General features: G+C 32.8%; 1 protein-coding gene across 2 annotated transcripts in view; it reads left to right on the plus strand.

The window, feature by feature from the left end:
• LOC140443488 (protein spitz-like) overlaps positions 1 to 18,957 on the plus strand; it is a 692,772-nt gene that overhangs the window by 645,947 nt on the left and 27,868 nt on the right. For both annotated transcript variants that reach the window (XM_072534798.1, XM_072534799.1), the window contains exon 5: positions 7,208 to 7,269. In XM_072534798.1, the coding sequence (XP_072390899.1) occupies positions 7,208 to 7,269 (62 nt within the window). The remainder of the gene's footprint in view (positions 1 to 7,207; positions 7,270 to 18,957) is intronic.

Below are 18,957 nucleotides of genomic sequence, written 5' to 3' on the forward strand. Positions count from 1 at the left end.
ATAATCTTAATAATAAACAGTTTCTTTGATATGATGCAGCTGTATAAAAGGAAACTATAGGTCCCTTTGGGTGATCAGGTTTATGTAGTTTAATAAAAGAGTATAATTTAGGAGGATTTGGGTTCATGATGTTGAGGTATTTCTGTTCTATTGAATTTAATATTGATTTTGAATTTTCTAATGCTAGTTTAATTTGTTTTTGATATTTTCCGTTGGATCTTTGTTTATTGATTCAATATTTTGATTGTTTAAACATTCTATTGTTTTGTTATTATATTCTACTTGATCTATAGCAATAGTAGTGTTACCTTTGTCTGCTTTTGTAAACACTATGATGTTTTCTTTTGGTCTATTTTAAATCTAATTTGCAATGCATAAAACCCAATGTTCATCATACAAAAAGTTTTTCAAACCATATTTTTTTCAAAAGATTTATAAATTTAACAGATACTAAATTCAGTAATAGTGAGATACAACTTTTAGAGAAAGGATTTACACACAGTTTGCCTCAACATAATAATCAAAAAACTTTATAATATTTAGGTGTAGAATGTGAAGTAGCATTAAACAAAATTGACAATAAAATCGAAAAAGGTATCATTGCGAAATTTATTACCGAGGTGTGTAGTGAAACTAAAAAGTCCTGTTACAAAGAGAATCAAACAGTCATTTCAATTAAAAATACAGGAGAAAAACTTAAAGACCCATCAATCAGAACCATCAGAACCACCGCTACATCACCGCCGCATGTTCTTCGCCGTATCACATGCAGACTCAGTCGCTTGTAATATTTCAAAACCAATATATCAAAATACTTTTACAAATAAATATGTAAACAAATTTCAAGATATTCGCTATACTAAAAAAACATATTACGATAGACTTAAATCCATACTTCAAAATCTAAACACTAATTTTCTGGATGTTTTCTCCTCGGATATTAAATACCCTGAGTCTTGACTGATCGATTTACTTGTGATACACATCTGGCCTATTTCGAAAAATCCAGTACAAAAAATTCTCTTATTCGGCTTAAGTTCGAATCCCTCTTAGAAAAGTACCCCGACTACTATAAAATCTATACAGATGCATCCAAGTCCGGAGTGGGGGCATCCATCGATTCCTTAGAAAACAATCTTCTTTTCCGTCTACCTCCGTATGTAGCACATATTCAGCTGAGCTCTACGAAAAGCTTATTTTAAAAATAAAGTGTTGTGTTGTAAATGAGGGGTCTCAAACTAATTCTAAGCTGAATAAAATCAACGGCAATGTTTTCCAGTGGATTCCATCGTCGCTTAAGAGGCGTGAACAAATTGTGCTTACGCGTCTACGTCTAGGATATACCAAGAAACTCTTACCTTTTCACAAAGAATAACCTACCCATATGTGATCAGTGTAACGTTCGATTAACAGTTTAACTTTTTAACAGATTGTGGTAGATATGATCAAGAAAGACGTTACAATATCTCGAACTTTCTAACAGAAGCTATAGGTCAGGAGTGTTCCTATTATAATATAATTAAATATCTAAGATCTTGTAAACATTTTTTATAATCTGTAGTTATTCAATTTTGCTATTTATATTTTATTCCGTCGCTAATAACCTTTTGGTGGATGCAACTTTTTTTCTAATAAAAAAAAATCAAATATATACAAATAACAGTGCAGGACTTATAGTGAGTAATCCTCTAAGCCCATTGCTATCAGATACTTTTATGGGCCATCTAGAAACAAAGATTTCAAAACATCCCATATTCAAACAGTTTTTGTATTGGTGGATATACGTAGGCGATGTATTGGTAAGTTTTACAGGAACTAGCAGACAACTTCACCAATTCTTATGGTATATTAATTCACTCCATAGTCATATTTAATTCACAATAGAAACAGAACAGAATCAATCCATAAATTTTCTAGATTTAAAAATTATCAGACTTAAAAACCACAATTCATCATCCCATCCCACACAACATAAATTGACTACATACCGTAGCATATTACATAGATTAATACAAATTCCCATGTCAAAAAATAACTTCGAGATAGAACTGAATATTATTAAGCAAATAGCAGTAAACAACGGGTACAACAAACACAATAAATAAATTTTCAAATCAAAACTACCTAAGAAAGGCCTGAAATTAGTATTTCCGTCACCAGAGAAAAAACCGAGTAGCTTCTGTTCGATTACATAAATACAGGCAAGATATCAACAAAAATAGCCAAACACATAAAAAAAAGGAATAACACCAGCTTTTAGAACAAACAACGACTTAGGCAAATATATTAAGAACAACAAGAGCCAAAACAAAAAGCAATTAAACAGCGGTGTATGCAAACTTAAATGTGGCGACTGTCCAAAAACTTACATCGGTCAAACTGGTAGAACTTTTATCGAAACATATAGCAGAACATAAAAGGGCTCTCAATAATAGAAAAACAGATTCTACGTACGCACTTCACCTTCTAGACCATAATCATTCTTTTAATGACAAATTGTAAATTCTTCACATTCAAAATAAAGGCCTTAAGCTATCTTTATTCGAATCTATGGAAATCAAAAAATTAAAAACTACATGACATAATTCTGGATGGCCAACTTAAGACAAACAGTTCCCCCCTTCTCAACTTGGTCAGTTAAGACTATAAAGTGTAAACACATACCAAAAACAGATCACTTGAGAAAGGCACTCTGGCCGAAACAGCTGTAGTGATAATAATTTAAAATAAATTTTGTGGAAGTGTTGAAAACAAGTTTTCAGTGTTTTATTGTTAAATTTATGGAAATACTCTCATGCCTTCACTACGCCTAGCAATTATCTCCTGGTAACGTAATAGTTTCTTTCTGGTTTCGACAAAATATTTCTAAGGTAAGCGATGACTTTCACATCTCATCTTAGATTTGGGAGAGAACAGCTCCTATTGCACTATTGCTCTCATCGGTGTCTAACAGAAATTTTCCTGCCTTTCTTGGGTAGCTTAAAATCGGTGCACTGATCAGAGCCATTTGTAGTTGTTCGAAAGCTTTTTGACACTCTTCACTCCATAGACCAAAGAAACTTCGAATTTCGTGTTCATCTCTTGGTCAATCCTTAATTGCTGTAAGTTTTTCAGGATCAGCTTTTACACCATTACTCGCTACAATATGACCCAAGTACTTCACTTCTCGTCGAAACTTTTGACATTTAAACAAACAAACAAAAAACAAACTTTATAACTTTAAAACAATAAATAAACAAACTTTAAATTCGCTGCCCGCAATCATTGAAAGACTTTTGTGAGATTGTTAGCATGTTCAGGCATGTTTTCCATGTTCTTAAAACTGCCTCCATTAATCTTTCAAATGTGGCAGGTGCATTATATAAACCAAAGGGCGTAATAGTGAACTGCCAAAGCCCTGATCCTATTGAGAATGCGATTTTCTCCCGATCAGCTGGTTCCATGTCTACTTGCCAATATTCACTTTTTAGATCGAGTTTGAAGAACCAAGGATAACCGGAGATAGTATCCAATGTATCGTCTATTCTGGGCAAAGGATAACTATCTTTCTTAGTTACTGTATTGAACTGGCGGTAGACAATAAAAAAACGCGTTGAACCATCTTTCTTCTTTACTAGAACTAGTGGTAATATCCATTGACTGTTTAATGGTTTAACTACGCCTTGTTTGTTCATAAGGTTGGGGATGTCTTCGGCTTCATCTCTTTTCGCAAATGAAAGTCGTCTAGGTTGTTTTTTGATTAGCTGAGCGTCTCCGGCATTAATTTTATGCGTTACTATCCTTGCTTTGCCGTTATCTTTCTTATCAAGGGCAAAACATCTTAAAAATCTATCAGCATAGACTTCACTTTTTTCGTTCTTCCATCAAAGATCTTAGCACATTTTAATCACCATTTCAACAAGCTCCTTTGGATACTTAGATTTCGATGATTTCCCACTAAAGCTTTTGCCGTTAGGAACTCGGCATTGTCCATATTTTCGACCATAATTAGGCTTCCCTCCCGGCAGTCACCATCAAGTCTGGCCATCCAAATTTTCTCACTACGACCGGGTATGGTTACGTCACCAGTAGTTATTTAGTTGATAACATCTTTGTCTTCATGAAACGGCAGCTCTTCACCATTGATCTCGAGAACTCCATTTTTGACATTCAATACAGCCCCTGCAATTGTTTCACTGCCTGTGTTTCACTGTGATCTGGCCAATGGTTACTGACATATTAGCCTCACCATATCTATTAATTAACTCAATAGGTGCTGTTCTAAGCGTTACTGTTGCAGGCGATAATTTAAGATGGTCTCGTACTACTTGGACATGCAATAGTTCTTGTTGCACCTGTATCTACCAAAAACAGATCTACATTTATTATTGATACGACCCTCGATGTACTCAAGCTATGAATTCCACCGGAGGGCGTAATGTTAACGTTTACTATGGGGGCTTTGTTTCTCTACGTCGGCAGTTGCCCCTTGGTGTCAACCCGTTCTAGTTTCCCGACTGCTGTATCATTTTCTTGCAATTACGGCGAATGTGGCCTACGCCACCAATAGCGAGCGCTTCATCTAGAACTTTCGGTCTTGCTAGTCGTAAAGCTTTCTGTAATTCACTTTCTTTCAATCCATTGACGAAGCAATTTTTTTTCAGATGCAGCAATTTTTTCCAAAATGTTATCTGGTACCTCCGGATAAGCCAACCGCACTATACGAACAACATCTGCTTCAAACTCATACAAATTTGCACTTGCTCGTTGATTTCTACGTCTTAGTTGTGCTTTGTTGTAGATGAGCATCTCCGTAACGTTTGTCTAGTCGAGTGAACAAGGTCTGTCTGGTATCATTTTTCTTGAACCTTAGGAATCGATCTTAGGATATCTACAGCATCGCCTTGTAAAGCAGCAGTCAAAGAAACAGCCTTTTCTTGTTCTATCCAATGATTGGCTGTCACAATAGCTTCAAATTGTCTAAGGTATATGGACCAAGAAGACTTCTCATCAAATGGTGGCAATTTGAATCTCATATGATGTGTCATTTTGTCTCTCGGTGATTCTTCACAGAATCTAAAACTACTACATTAACTGGTGGTAGCACTTTCGTATTGGTTATCATGCTCTCCACCATCAGCTTATGGTAGAGCCTATGGTGGAGCAGTACGGCAAGAGATAAGGGCTTGCGGCTAGGTGATACTCCTCCATAGATCCCTACCGGAAGGGCGTGGAACGCCTAAATACCGGGTATATATATATATATGAAGATGGTGTTGACCTAGAGCTTACATTGAATTGGAATTGCGAACAGAAATGGAATTTTGATAAATCCTATTTTGGGTTAGGAATTTCATAAACTCCGTGTTGTTCATTTGGAATGTTGTCTTTGTCAAACTTTTGAGCGTAATTTGAAATTCATCACACGTTGCGCATGTGTCACTTCTGGGGTATCCAAAAGAAATATTAAATTCCTTATTAAAAATTGTTGTGTATGTTTCATATGAGACTTTAGCATTTAGATGCTTTTCCTTAAAGAGGTTAAACATTTTTTTTATTGTCAGCTCTTCTGGTAAATAAGTCTTTTTTTGTATCTTTCAGACTATAGTGGCTCTGACGACACTTAAAACTTTTGATGTAATTACATACCAAACCTTTTGTTAAGTCGTCCAGTTTCCTATATGTTGCACTTTGCTTTCCACGTCTGTCCTTAGGAGCTGAACCACTCCGTTTGAGGCTTTCCTATACATAATTTATTTTATTTTTTGTAATCCCATGAATGGAACAAAAAGCTTTGGCACACACCGGAATGTCACAATCGCGAACTCGCACTCGATACGCATAACTTGTATCATCATGGAAACTAGCAGTATTCTCGTTTCGACGAGACCTATGCTGGACAGGTAAGACCGTAATTAAACCAGCCAAATAATAATTTTGCTCATCGCAAGAGCGCAGAGCATTAAAATTTCTCAATATTTCTTTTTTTACGCCTCATTAATTACCTTAAAGCACTTCAAACTTTAAGCAGTTGCAAGGCTGTCCAGCTTCATGAGTCGATAACTTTTAGAGACCTCTGACATCCGGCTAGTTGTCTTCTTTTTTTTTAAGGCATAATTTTGTTCTCAACGGACCATTAGAAGACTAATGCGTAACAAAAAAGTATTATACCCTAGGAAACGAAGCCAAAGCGCTTGAAAAATCCAAAAATTACTGGGCGCTATTTTTCAACTGGAGTATCTGGGAAAAGTCAATAAGAAAAGGCGTACCATCTCATAAGCCTCGAAATTTTTCCTGCATCATGATTTTTTATTAACATTTAAGCAAAAAAGCGACTTTTTTTATTCATTTCAATTTTGTGATTAACCTACGCATTCTAGATGAAAATGTTCAACGGTTCAACCGGAAGGGCGTGGAAGGCCTAAATACCGGGTATATATATATATATATATATATATATATATATATATATATATATATATATATATATATATATATATATATATATGAAGATGGTGTTGACCTAGAGCTTACATTGAATTGGAATTGCGAACAGAAATGGAATTTTGATAAATCCTATTTTGGGTTAGGAATTTCATAAACTCCGTGTTGTTCATTTGGAATGTTGTCTTTGATTGATTGGACAAGAGATGAAAGTTTTTGTTGGAGGGTAAATATTGTCTTTATTCCTCTTGATTTAAAATTTTGTGTCGATTTTGTCACTGACATCTATGATATAAGGAAGAAAAGCAGACAAGTATGATGAGGGTCTTAGTCTTTGGGTTGAGATTGAGTGGGAGATTGCATCATCGCAAAGGCGTATTGATCTGGAGACAAGAGTATTAATGACTGAATTAATTGGATGATGATAGTTGGCATGCAACTAACGATTAGTATGGGTGGGGTTTCGGTAAACAGAGTGATAAAAACCTTGGGATTAGTTTTTCTTTATGATAACGTCGAGAAACGGTAGGGATGAATCAGTTTCCATCTCCATCGTGAACTACATACTAGGATGTATACTATTCAGTTGGGTTTAAAAAGACACTAACGCATCCCTGCCGTGCGGCCAAATGACGAATGTATCGTCAATATATTGATTTGTAACGAATTTTCGATTTATATTTTTATAATCTAACTGTATTATTAATTTTATTTTGAAATAATTTGATATTTAATTAGTTTTCTCCAATTTACTTTTAATAACATTGAATTTTATATTTTCCAGGTGTCCAGAAAGTTATATGGGACCTAGATGTGAATATAAAGATTTAGATGGATCCTATTTACGTAAGTACTATATTTACTTCGATTTTAATAATCAATACATATATTTAGTGACATTAGAAGTGTTACACACAGAACAAATAATTTCTTGAACTTCATTTTTTGTCAACATGGTAGATTTACATTAAGAATGAAATGATAACGTTTTCAAGAATTTTTATTAACAAGTAATAAAAAAAAATTAATAATGTGTTTGGCGACCTCGTAGCTAAATACACTTCTGTATACGTCTAGGCATTGATAAAATGAGATGATCGATGTCTGCTTGTGGCACCTCGTTTCAAGCAACTTGAACTTTATGTATTAACTGTGCCAGAGTCTGTGGAGGATGGTACAAAGTGGACAGGCTCCTTACCATCATATCCCATACATATTCGATAGGATTTAAATCCAGAGCACGGGGCGGCCGCGGCAAAACGTTAATGCCAGCTTCTTGGAGAAAGTCCATAGTTTGACGAGCAATATGGGGACGCGTGTTGTCTTACTGAAAAAGGACGTCTCGACGGCCGTCAAAATAAGGCAGTAAAGTGGTTTATAAAATGTCATCAACATAACGCGGAGATGTCATATTCCCTCGAATAAACACAAGTGGTAATCGGCTACCATAGGCCTCGTTGCTCTCCATGGCGGCGTCTTACCATCCTACGACCATCATGCATTCCTAAATAGAATCGTGATTCATCGCTGCATGCTACATTACGCCATTCTGCTACCTAATGCTGCCGTTCTCTGCACCAATTTAAACGTTGATGACAGTGGTTCGCAGTCAGAGGAAGCACTAGTCGTGGGCGGAATGAACCAGTCCAAAGGCTCGAATGCAATGGTATAGTGTAGAGCATACTAACATGTCTACCTACTACTCCAAACCATTGGTTAGAAATTTGATGCGTAGTAGCAAAACGGTCACGCAGAACCAGTAATCTAAAGCGCCTATCTTAACGCTCCGTTGTACGCCTTGGTTGACAAGTTGGTCTTTTTTGTGATATTCTACCTTCATGTGTCTACACATGACAAACATGCATAACCGTCATTGCCGTACAATTAACACGACTGCCAATTTCGCGATACAACAAACCTTTATCTCTATACGCAATAATTCTACCTTTGTCAAAATCGCTAATATAGTGGTAATTTTGGTGTTTTCAAACTCAAGGCATTTTCTTACACTGAATACAATTAGACTGAGAAATATTAACTAAAAATTTTTATACAAACCGGTTTTCACAGATCGGTCTCTTCACAAAAAAATTTAAAGATAAAGCTTTATTTTAACAAAAAGTAGATTACGTAGAAACACTGGTATTATTATCATAGCATGTTTTAAATATAGTCATTGTGTTGCCAAAAACAATTAAGTTTAAGAAATTATTCCTTCTGGGTGTAACACTTCCAATGTCACTGAGTATATATAACGGAAGGGATGGTAGATGTTGATAGATGAGAAATAAGTACAAGAATTACCTACTTAAAAATATTTTCTTGATTATTATATGGTTTCAGTAGTATACAGAAAATTATGTGATGATTTTTTTACACTTATCCAAGATTAAAGGTAACCAGTTTAATGCAGATGGTTTTGATGCATGTTCACATGCTGTCTTCCTTTTTGTCGCTATTTTTTGCAGATTATTTGCCTTGCCCTTTTCTTGAATAGAACGCTTCAGCGTTTCATTTATGCAAATCGTTCATAATAGTTAATTGTCTAAGTTCATCAGTATCAGTCAAACTTTTGAGCGTAATTTGAAATTCATCACACGTTGCGCATGTGTCACTTCTGGGGTATCCAAAAGAAATATTAAATTCCTTATTAAAAATTGTTGTGTATGTTTCATATGAGACTTTAGCATTTAGATGCTTTTCCTTAAAGAGGTTAAACATTTTTTTTATTGTCAGCTCTTCTGGTAAATAAGTCTTTTTTTGTATCTTTCAGACTATAGTGGCTCTGACGACACTTAAAACTTTTGATGTAATTACATACCAAACCTTTTGTTAAGTCGTCCAGTTTCCTATATGTTGCACTTTGCTTTCCACGTCTGTCCTTAGGAGCTGAACCACTCCGTTTGAGGCTTTCCTATACATAATTTATTTTATTTTTTGTAATCCCATGAATGGAACAAAAAGCTTTGGCACACACCGGAATGTCACAATCGCGAACTCGCACTCGATACGCATAACTTGTATCATCATGGAAACTAGTAGTATTCTCGTTTCGACGAGACCTATGCTGGACAGGTAAGACCGTAATTAAACCAGCCAAATAATAATTTTGCTCATCGCAAGAGCGCAGAGCATTAAAATTTCTCAATATTTCTTTTTTTACGCCTCATTAATTACCTTAAAGCACTTCAAACTTTAAGCAGTTGCAAGGCTGTCCAGCTTCATGAGTCGATAACTTTTAGAGACCTCTGACATCCGGCTAGTTGTCTTCTTTTTTTTTAAGGCATAATTTTGTTCTCAACGGACCATTAGAAGACTAATGCGTAACAAAAAAGTATTATACCCTAGGAAACGAAGCCAAAGCGCTTGAAAAATCCAAAAATTACTGGGCGCTATTTTTCAACTGGAGTATCTGGGAAAAGTCAATAAGAAAAGGCGTACCATCTCATAAGCCTCGAAATTTTTCCTGCATCATGATTTTTTATTAACATTTAAGCAAAAAAGCGACTTTTTTCATTCATTTCAATTTTGTGATTAACCTACGCATTCTAGATGAAAATGTTCAACAGATGATTTTCTTCAAAATACTTGCTCTTTAAAATGAGATTTTTAAAATTAAAAAATGCTAATAAACAAAAAAGTTATTGCAAATTAAACCCCAAAGTATAATTAATAAAATAAACAATAAAAACATTTAAAACAGACTTAACAATGTGATTTTTTTATGTAGTTACTATAATTTGGGAAGTATGGGCTCGATTGGTCGAGTAGTTTTTAAACAATTCTATTTGTTTATCCGATTTGAGAAAAAAAATATCGTTTTCAAATGGCTATGGCTGTTACGGTGCTTCGTCAACACTTAGAAAGGTTTTTTAGTCTGATTCTTTTAATAAGATCTCAGATTTTCATGTTTTTAAAAAAATATATTAATTTTTAATTGTTAAACTATAAATAATTAATGCAGAATGTACCATTTTTCGCCTTATAAATAATTTAATTATCTGCGCCGTTTTTATATTTTCAAAAAAACAATTACATCATCTGAAAGGTAACACATCTTAAAAAAGAAGAAGTTTGTACGACCAATAGAACCGGAGATAATTTTATTTATTTTTAAATTCACAGTTATGTGACTACAGAATCTGGTTAAAGTTAGTAAACCAAGAGAAAGGTCGCCGAGCCCGCATAGTGATGGGAATTTCTTTCAAGCTCATGAAAACTGAAAAAGTAACTTGGAATATCTCGGGTTTTACGTAACATACATACTTCTTTTTTTATTTGGGGTAGCTCGTCTAAATATTCACTAATATATTCTTTTTGCCAAAAATGTAGAGTTTTATAATTTTTAAGCGAATACTTCTTAACGTTCGAAAGTATGTTTTTGCATGGGTCCGAAATAATATTAATTTTGACGCAGAATATCAAGACGCCTGCAGTAACTTTGCAGTATACCGTAACATTCATAATATGCATACATATTATACACTTATTATAAAAATAAAATGAGGTTTAACAAATGTCATTTTATTAACTTATAACGTTTTTATAACGTGTTTATAATTGCTTATAATTGCTAAAAGATTGTAAAAGAAATGTATTAAAAATTGCTAATATTTCGGAAAAAAATTACATTTGGCAACCACCGCTTTCAGTAGCTTACTCATTCGATACTACAAGGAGCGGCAAGGAGCCTCAGTACTAAATCAGAGTAGCGGGAGGTTTGTTGATTAGGAGTTACAGCGCAAAGGTCATAATTTCCGCGCGCGTCTTGTCAGCTAAAAAGTTTTTATAAATCGTTTTATTGTGTTTCTTATCACCTTAAGGTATGTATAAACGCTAGTTTTTTTAAATAATATACTATTATACTTTTTTCTTATTGTTTAGTAACGTTTTGAATATACCTCTTTTTCTTTTACTATGTAATTAGTCATCAAATTTTAAATTACTTTGCAGCAAATTACTATTACAATATTTCATAATTTTCTTTGTTCTATTATTAAGAATCAAATATTAATTTTTTTAAATTTTAAGCTACAGCAAACTTTTATATATATATATATATATATATATATATATATATATATATATATATATATATATATATATATATATATATATATATATATAAATATATAGTTTGAGTTTAGTTCTTGAACCTTAATATATATTTTTTTAGTGGATTTTCTTGGGCTTAGGTTCATAAAAAAATTTGATTTGATACTAAGGCATTTTTATATATTTTTTCGACGTTTCGGCAGGAAATCCATGCCTTTTTCAAGAAGTAATATTGACTAAAAAACATTTTATGATAGACATAATACGATTTAAAAGTTAAACTTTTGACTTACCAAGCATGTAAAAATTTGTTACTAACAAGTAGACGTCACAATTAAAATAATATTAAAAACATAGGACATACCCACTAAGTCACTACATGTAAAATATATTTTAGATCTAATGTGTTGTTTATTGAAGTTAGTTTATCGTTTAAACAACCAGTTATTTTAACATCATAGGCGTTCTGAGATTGTCTTTTTATGTGTTTTTAAATTAAGTTAAAATATATTTTGTTCAAATTTTTTACATCTTTTTTATCATTTATTGCATTATTATTTTTTTTTATTTGTATAGACTCTAGAAGCTCTCTCTTTTTCCTGTTGGGTTCACTTTTTAGGATCTTGGTTTTCTCAAAATCAAATTTATGTTTTTTTTCGTTTTCATGTTTTGTGAGGGCGGTTGAGTTTTTTTTGTCATATTTGTGGGAACGTATTCTTGAGTTAAGTAGCTGACTGGTTTGTCCAATATAAACTCCATCACAATTCGAGCAGGGAATTTCATATACAACATGCGATCTTTTTAATAGAGGGGTTTTTGTTTTTAATATTGTAAAATTCTTTTTTAAAAGATTGTGCCCTTTATGAGCAACCATAATATTATGTTTGGACAGAAGATTTGCAATTTGTTCTGATAATCCTTTTATATAGGGAAGAGACATATAGTTTTTCTTTACCGTGTTGGTTTCATTGTTATTATTGTTATTGTAAAATTTATGCAGTCGCGATTTGAAAGTGTTGTCGATACACTAACACTTAATTCATACCCACATCACCTTATCGACAACACTTTCAAATCGCGACTGCATAAATTTTACAATAACAATAATAACAATGAAACCAACACGGTAAAGAAAAACTATATGTCTCTTCCCTATATAAAAGGATTATCAGAACAAATTGCAAATCTTCTGTCCAAACATAATATTATGGTTGCTCATAAAGGGCACAATCTTTTAAAAAAGAATTTTACAAGATTAAAAACAAAAACCCCTCTATTAAAAAGATCGCATGTTGTATATGAAATTCCCTGCTCGAATTGTGATGGAGTTTATATTGGACAAACCAGTCAGCTACTTAACTCAAGAATACGTTCCCACAAATATGACAAAAAAAACTCAACCGCCCTCACAAAACATGAAAACGAAAAAAAACATAAATTTGATTTTGAGAAAACCAAGATCCTAAAAAGTGAACCCAACAGGAAAAAGAGAGAGCTTCCAGAGTCTATACAAATAAAAAAAAATAATAATGCAATAAATGATAAAAAAGATGTAAAAAATTTGAACAAAATATATTTTAACTTAATTTAAAAACACATAAAAAGACAATCTCAGAACGCCTATGATGTTAAAATAACTGGTTGTTTAAACGATAAACTAACTTCAATAAACAACACATTAGATCTAAAATATATTTTACATGTAGTGACTTAGTGGGTATGTCCTATGTTTTTAATATTATTTTAATTGTGACGTCTACTTGTTAGTAACAAATTTTTACATGCTTGGTAAGTCAAAAGTTTAACTTTTAAATCGTATTATGTCTATCATAAAATGTTTTTTAGTCAATATTACTTCTTGAAAAAGGCATGGATTTCCTGCCGAAACGTCGAAAAAATATATAAAAATGCCTTAGTATCAAATCAAATTTTTTTATGAACCTAAGCCCAAGAAAATCCACTAAAAAAAATATATATATATATATATATATATATATATATATATATATATATATATATATATATATATATGTATATATATATATATATATATATGTATATATATATATATATATATATATATATATATATATATATATATATATATATATAACTTGTTTTGGCTTTATTTTTAGAATGGACTATGAGAAGGAACAAAGGAGACTTCAAGACCTCATGGAAGAAGAACCGCTTGATACAGAATATGACGACGACGGTGACGAGAATGAAGTAAATCCGGAAGTTATTGATGAGAGGTCGGAAGATTCGGAAAGTGAACAAGAACAGGATTTAGAGGAATTAGGAGAAGTTTTACTGAATAATGTACAAGAAGAAAGTGTTTTTAGGGGAAAAAATGGTACAGTGTTGAGAAAGCATCAAAGAAAAAACAAAAGGGTACGTATGAGCAAGCCTAATTTAGTAAAACAATTACCTGGGCCTAATAGATTTACGAAAAAGTTGAAAGACATTTATGAAATATGGAGTTATTTTATTGATGAGGACATGATTTACATAATTGCAGAAACCACTAATAAATACATTGAAAGTATAGCAAGCAATTTCTCTAGGGAGAGGGATGCAAAGCTTACAAACCCATCTGAAATTCGCGCTCTTATAGGCCTTTTATATTTGGCAGGGACATATAAAGCCCATCACCTGAATACAGAAGATATCTGGCAAACTAATGGCGAAGGTATCGAAATATTTAGACTAGTTATGTCCTTATCCCGATTTCGGTTTCTTCTAAGATGCATTAGATTTGATGATAAGGTCGATCGTGAAGAACGTAGGAGACTGGATAAGATGGCCGCCATCCGAGTATTTTTTGACATTCGTAGAATTCGTAGACAAGTGTAAATCGGGATATAACTCTTCGCAAAATTTAACATGCGATGAAATGCTTCCTGCTTTTTTAGGGAATTGCCTTTGGATACAATATATTCCAAGCAAACCCTCAAAGTATGGGCTCAAAATTTTTAGTTTATGTGATGCTGAAATGTATTATACCATAAATATGGAGGTTTATGTGGGTCGTCAACCAGATGGCCCATTTACTGTAGACAATTCCCCGAAAGAAGTTGTAAAAAGAATGTGTGTGCCAATAAAGAATTCTGGGCGCAACATTACTCTAGATAATTGGTTCATTAGCATTCGTCTAATAGATGTTTTAAAAAAGGAATTTGGATTGACTGTTGTGGGGACCATTAGAAAGAACAAAAGGGAACTGCCCCCTGAATTACTTCAAGGATCTCGTCCTCTAAAATCAGGTATGTTCGCCTTTAGCGATACATGTACCTTAGTGTCGTATATCCCCAAAAAGAAGAAAGTTGTATTGCTTGTTTCAAGTCTACATGATGACAACGCTATAGATAGAGAAACATTTAAACATTATAAACCAGAAATTCTGACGTTTTATAACAAAACAAAAGGCTGGGTTGACGTCGTTGATCAGCTATGCTCCTCTTATGATGTTTCGCGAAAAACAAGACGTTGGCTCATGGTAATTTTTAACACCATACTAAATATCGCAGGCATTAATTCGCTAGTGATTCATGCAAGTAACAACCTTGCTGATAATAAAATGCTTAGAAGAAAATTTTTGAAGCATTTAGCATTTTCTCTTATGGATGAACATCTACGGGTCCGAGCAACAGTAGACAATTTAAATAGAGATCTGAAGTTACGTATTAAGGCCATATGAAATATTCCTAATACAGACGGCACTCCAACGAATGAAGGAGTACATGGTAGATGCTACTTTTGCGACCGTAAAAAGATCCGGAAAACGACTGTTTCCTGCTGTAAATGTAAAAAGTTTTTATGCGGAGAACACACAAAGTGTATGTTCACTAATCATAGTTCAGTTTGACACAAGAGTGTCAAACTGAACTTATTCGGATTAACTAAAAGTTTCTTTTTTTTTATCGGAGTAGAAAATAGTTTGTTTAATGTTCTGTTCAGTATTTTTAACATTAGTTTACTTTTTATATTATTTTGTAATATGTTACTCTACTTATTAAACCTTATGAAAATCGTTTTTTACTTAAACTGGTTCCAAATACTTTTATTAACACAAACTAAGAAGTAAAACACCAAACGGACGTTTCGACCGCGCGCGACTACTAATTTTCAAAAATTCCTAGCGACTACTGAAGGGTTAAAAAATTAAAATGAAATAAAATAAAAACGGAGCCCTTTTGAAGAAGTGCAATAACTCGGGATCTATAGAACGTACAACCTTCTATGTAACGTAGAGTTTCGATTCGATTCGATTTTATTTTCACAACGGGCTCCGTTGTGAAGTTCCGTTTTCAGTTTCATGAGCTTGAAAGAAATTTCCACCATCATTTTATTTTATTTCATCCAAATATTTCAAAATCACAATTAAAGAAATCGATCCAGTCGTTCTCGAGGTGTAAAAAGTTAATTTTTTTAATAAGTGTATAAGTAAGTATTTATTACCATATACTGCAAGGTTACTGCAGGCGTCTCGATATTTCGCGTCACGATTAATATTATTTCGGGCTCGTGTAAAAACGTCATACCGAGCGATAGGAAATATTCACTTCAAAATGATAAAACACTAAATTTTTAGGGGTTGGTGGTGGTTTTATATGGGTGAAATTATGTTAGTACTTATTATTTAGACTAGCTACCTCAAGAAATAAAAAAAAAGGCGAACCCGAGATATTTTTAAACGTGATCCGTTTTGAAGTTTCGTTTTCACTTTTCATGAGATTAAAACATTTCTACCACCATGCAGCCTCAGCGATCATTCTTTTAGTTTAATAACTTTAACCAGTTTCCACAATGTTAATTAGGTATATATTAAACTGGCTTAATTAAATTTTAAATGAAAACTTAAACTTCATTGACAAACTGCCCAAATTTCAGCTCTTACTGTTTATAAACATTTGCGCTGTGGATTTAAACAAAATTATCTCCGGTTCTATGTGTCGTACAAAATTTTTCTTGTTTTAAGATGTGTTATTATAACCTTTCAGATGACGTATTTTGTTTTTTTTTTGTAAAGGTAAAAACGTCGAAAAACTTCGCAAAAAATCAAATTGTTTATAAGTCGAAAAATGGTATTTCATTCTGCATCAATTATTTGTAAGTAAACAATTAAAAATTAATATTCTTTCTTAAAAACATGGAAATCTGATATCTTATGAAGAGAATCAGACCAATAACACCATTCTAGGTATTGACAAAGCGCCTGTACAGCAATATGAAAATGACCGTTTTTCTCTCAAATGGGAAAAGCAAACGGTATTGTTTAAAAACTACTTGACCTATCGAGCAAACCTTTGGCAAATATAGTAACTGTATAAAATCTCACATTGTGAAATGTATTTTAAATATTATTTTTATTGTTTATTTTAATAATTATAAACAATTGAAAAGAATGCTTACTTCCGGTTCTAATTTGCAATAACTTTTTTGTTTATAAACATTTGTCATTTAGAAAATCTCATTTTAAAGAGCAATTATTTTCAAGAAAGTCTAGAATTTTATCTAGAATACGTAGTTTTTTCACAATATTAAAATCAATGAAAAAAGTCGTTTTTTGCTTAATGTTAATAAAAACCATGACCCAGTAATTATATGTAGCAAGCGCCCAGTAATTTTTCGATCTTTAAACGCTTGGTTTCCTGGGGTATCACTTCGGTCGCAGTCCATATACAATTTTTTTTTTTTGGAAATGGCCTTAAGATAAAGCCCTTGGTATGCTCGTCTGGTAATAGTTATTGCTATTATTCTGAAGTTATTTTCTTGTTGCATCTTAATACAATTTACTATTTTTACTGTAAATTAACCACCATTTTGGTTTAAAATAAGTTTATTTTGACGTTTCTATTTCCACTTCGGAAATCGTTCTTAAAATCTGAGGTAAAAAACGAAACGTCAAAATAAACTTATTTTAAACTAAAATTGTGGTGAAATCCCAGTAAAAATATTAAATTTAATTATCAACAGGATCGAATCCCGTATTATGTATTTTATTTCCTTTTTTAATATTCTCGTTAATTTGATAATGAATAAATATAAATTTTATATAGCTGACCCGGCAATCTTCGTACTGCATTAGAATTGTCTAAAAATTAACAGAAAAAAACCAAAAAAAAAATACTCAAACATATTCTGTATAAAAAGAGTTGAATTAATTTAATGTTTTCTGATAAACAATATTTTATTTTTGTTACATTGCATAAACACATACAACGATGACGATTTTCCGACACGCGACTAATTGTTCATGCGCGAAACATATAAACTCAAGTTAATCCGCAAACTTCCAACGGTTGGCTTTGTGATGGGCTCGTGATTTAGGCTACATTTCACCACTTACGGCGTGTGATTTGGGATGACTAATTTCATTTAATATTTGCCAGACTATAATGATAATTAATCAGTTATCAATCAGCGTTAAAATTATGAAATCACTAATTTGGCTGTTATATATACATAGAGGTTAGTGATAAAAGGGTGAAAATTAAGCATTGTATTTTGTAATGTCAACAAAAAAAAATTATTGGAATGAACCACCCTTACGACATTGTATACTAGGGTCTTGACCCCTTATATTAAAACGCAAAATAGTCTTAAAATATAGTATTATGACTCGACTACAACGATTAATGTTTAATATTTAAACATTTCCTTAACGTCATGTCATATAATATATATATATGTATATATATATATATATATATATATATATATATATATATATATATATATATATACAATGTGAGTGAGATTGAAATCTCACTGTAAATGAGACCATGCTCCTTTTCTAACTTGGCTGCTTGGCTGTACCGTTGAAGACGACCAATAGTCAGAAATACGTATATGCGGTTGCCTTCCATCTTATACACATATTTTATTATATTTTTTTCCTTTGTTGCGAACTATGCCGATACCTTTTACCTTTATTTTACTAAACTCACATTAACCTGTTTCTTATTGTTTGAAACGTTCTAAACGTTTGGCATTCCTTTCCTCAGGTAGCTTAGCTTCCTTCGTGGATGTGTTAGTTGTTGCTCTGGAAACCTCAGAGTCTTCTAACATTATTGCCACAAATTGGTCGCATTGCTCCTGTAGTGATCCTTTCCCAAGTTAATATGCTCCTTTTCTAACTTGGCTGCACCGTACTGAAGACGACCAATAGTCAGAAATACGTAGAAATACGGTTGCCTTCCATCTTATACACATATTTTATTTTAGATTTGCGCGAATAAAACTATGCTAAATACTTATAGTAAGAAATATTCCTACATTCGGCCATCCTGCTAGGAATCCGACTCGGATTCTGACTGGTTCTCGACCCATGCCTTCATATATTCAGCGCACGTTGATGTGCTCAGGGGGCCTTCATGATATCCTGACTTTTTCACGTCATATCTATCATTGGGCTTAACATCTACTACCACATATGGTCCAAGATATTTCTTCCTCAGCTTGAGTCCACCACCA

This window comes from Diabrotica undecimpunctata, chromosome 6, assembly GCF_040954645.1.
Source record: "Diabrotica undecimpunctata isolate CICGRU chromosome 6, icDiaUnde3, whole genome shotgun sequence".
Taxonomy (NCBI): domain Eukaryota; kingdom Metazoa; phylum Arthropoda; class Insecta; order Coleoptera; family Chrysomelidae; genus Diabrotica; species Diabrotica undecimpunctata.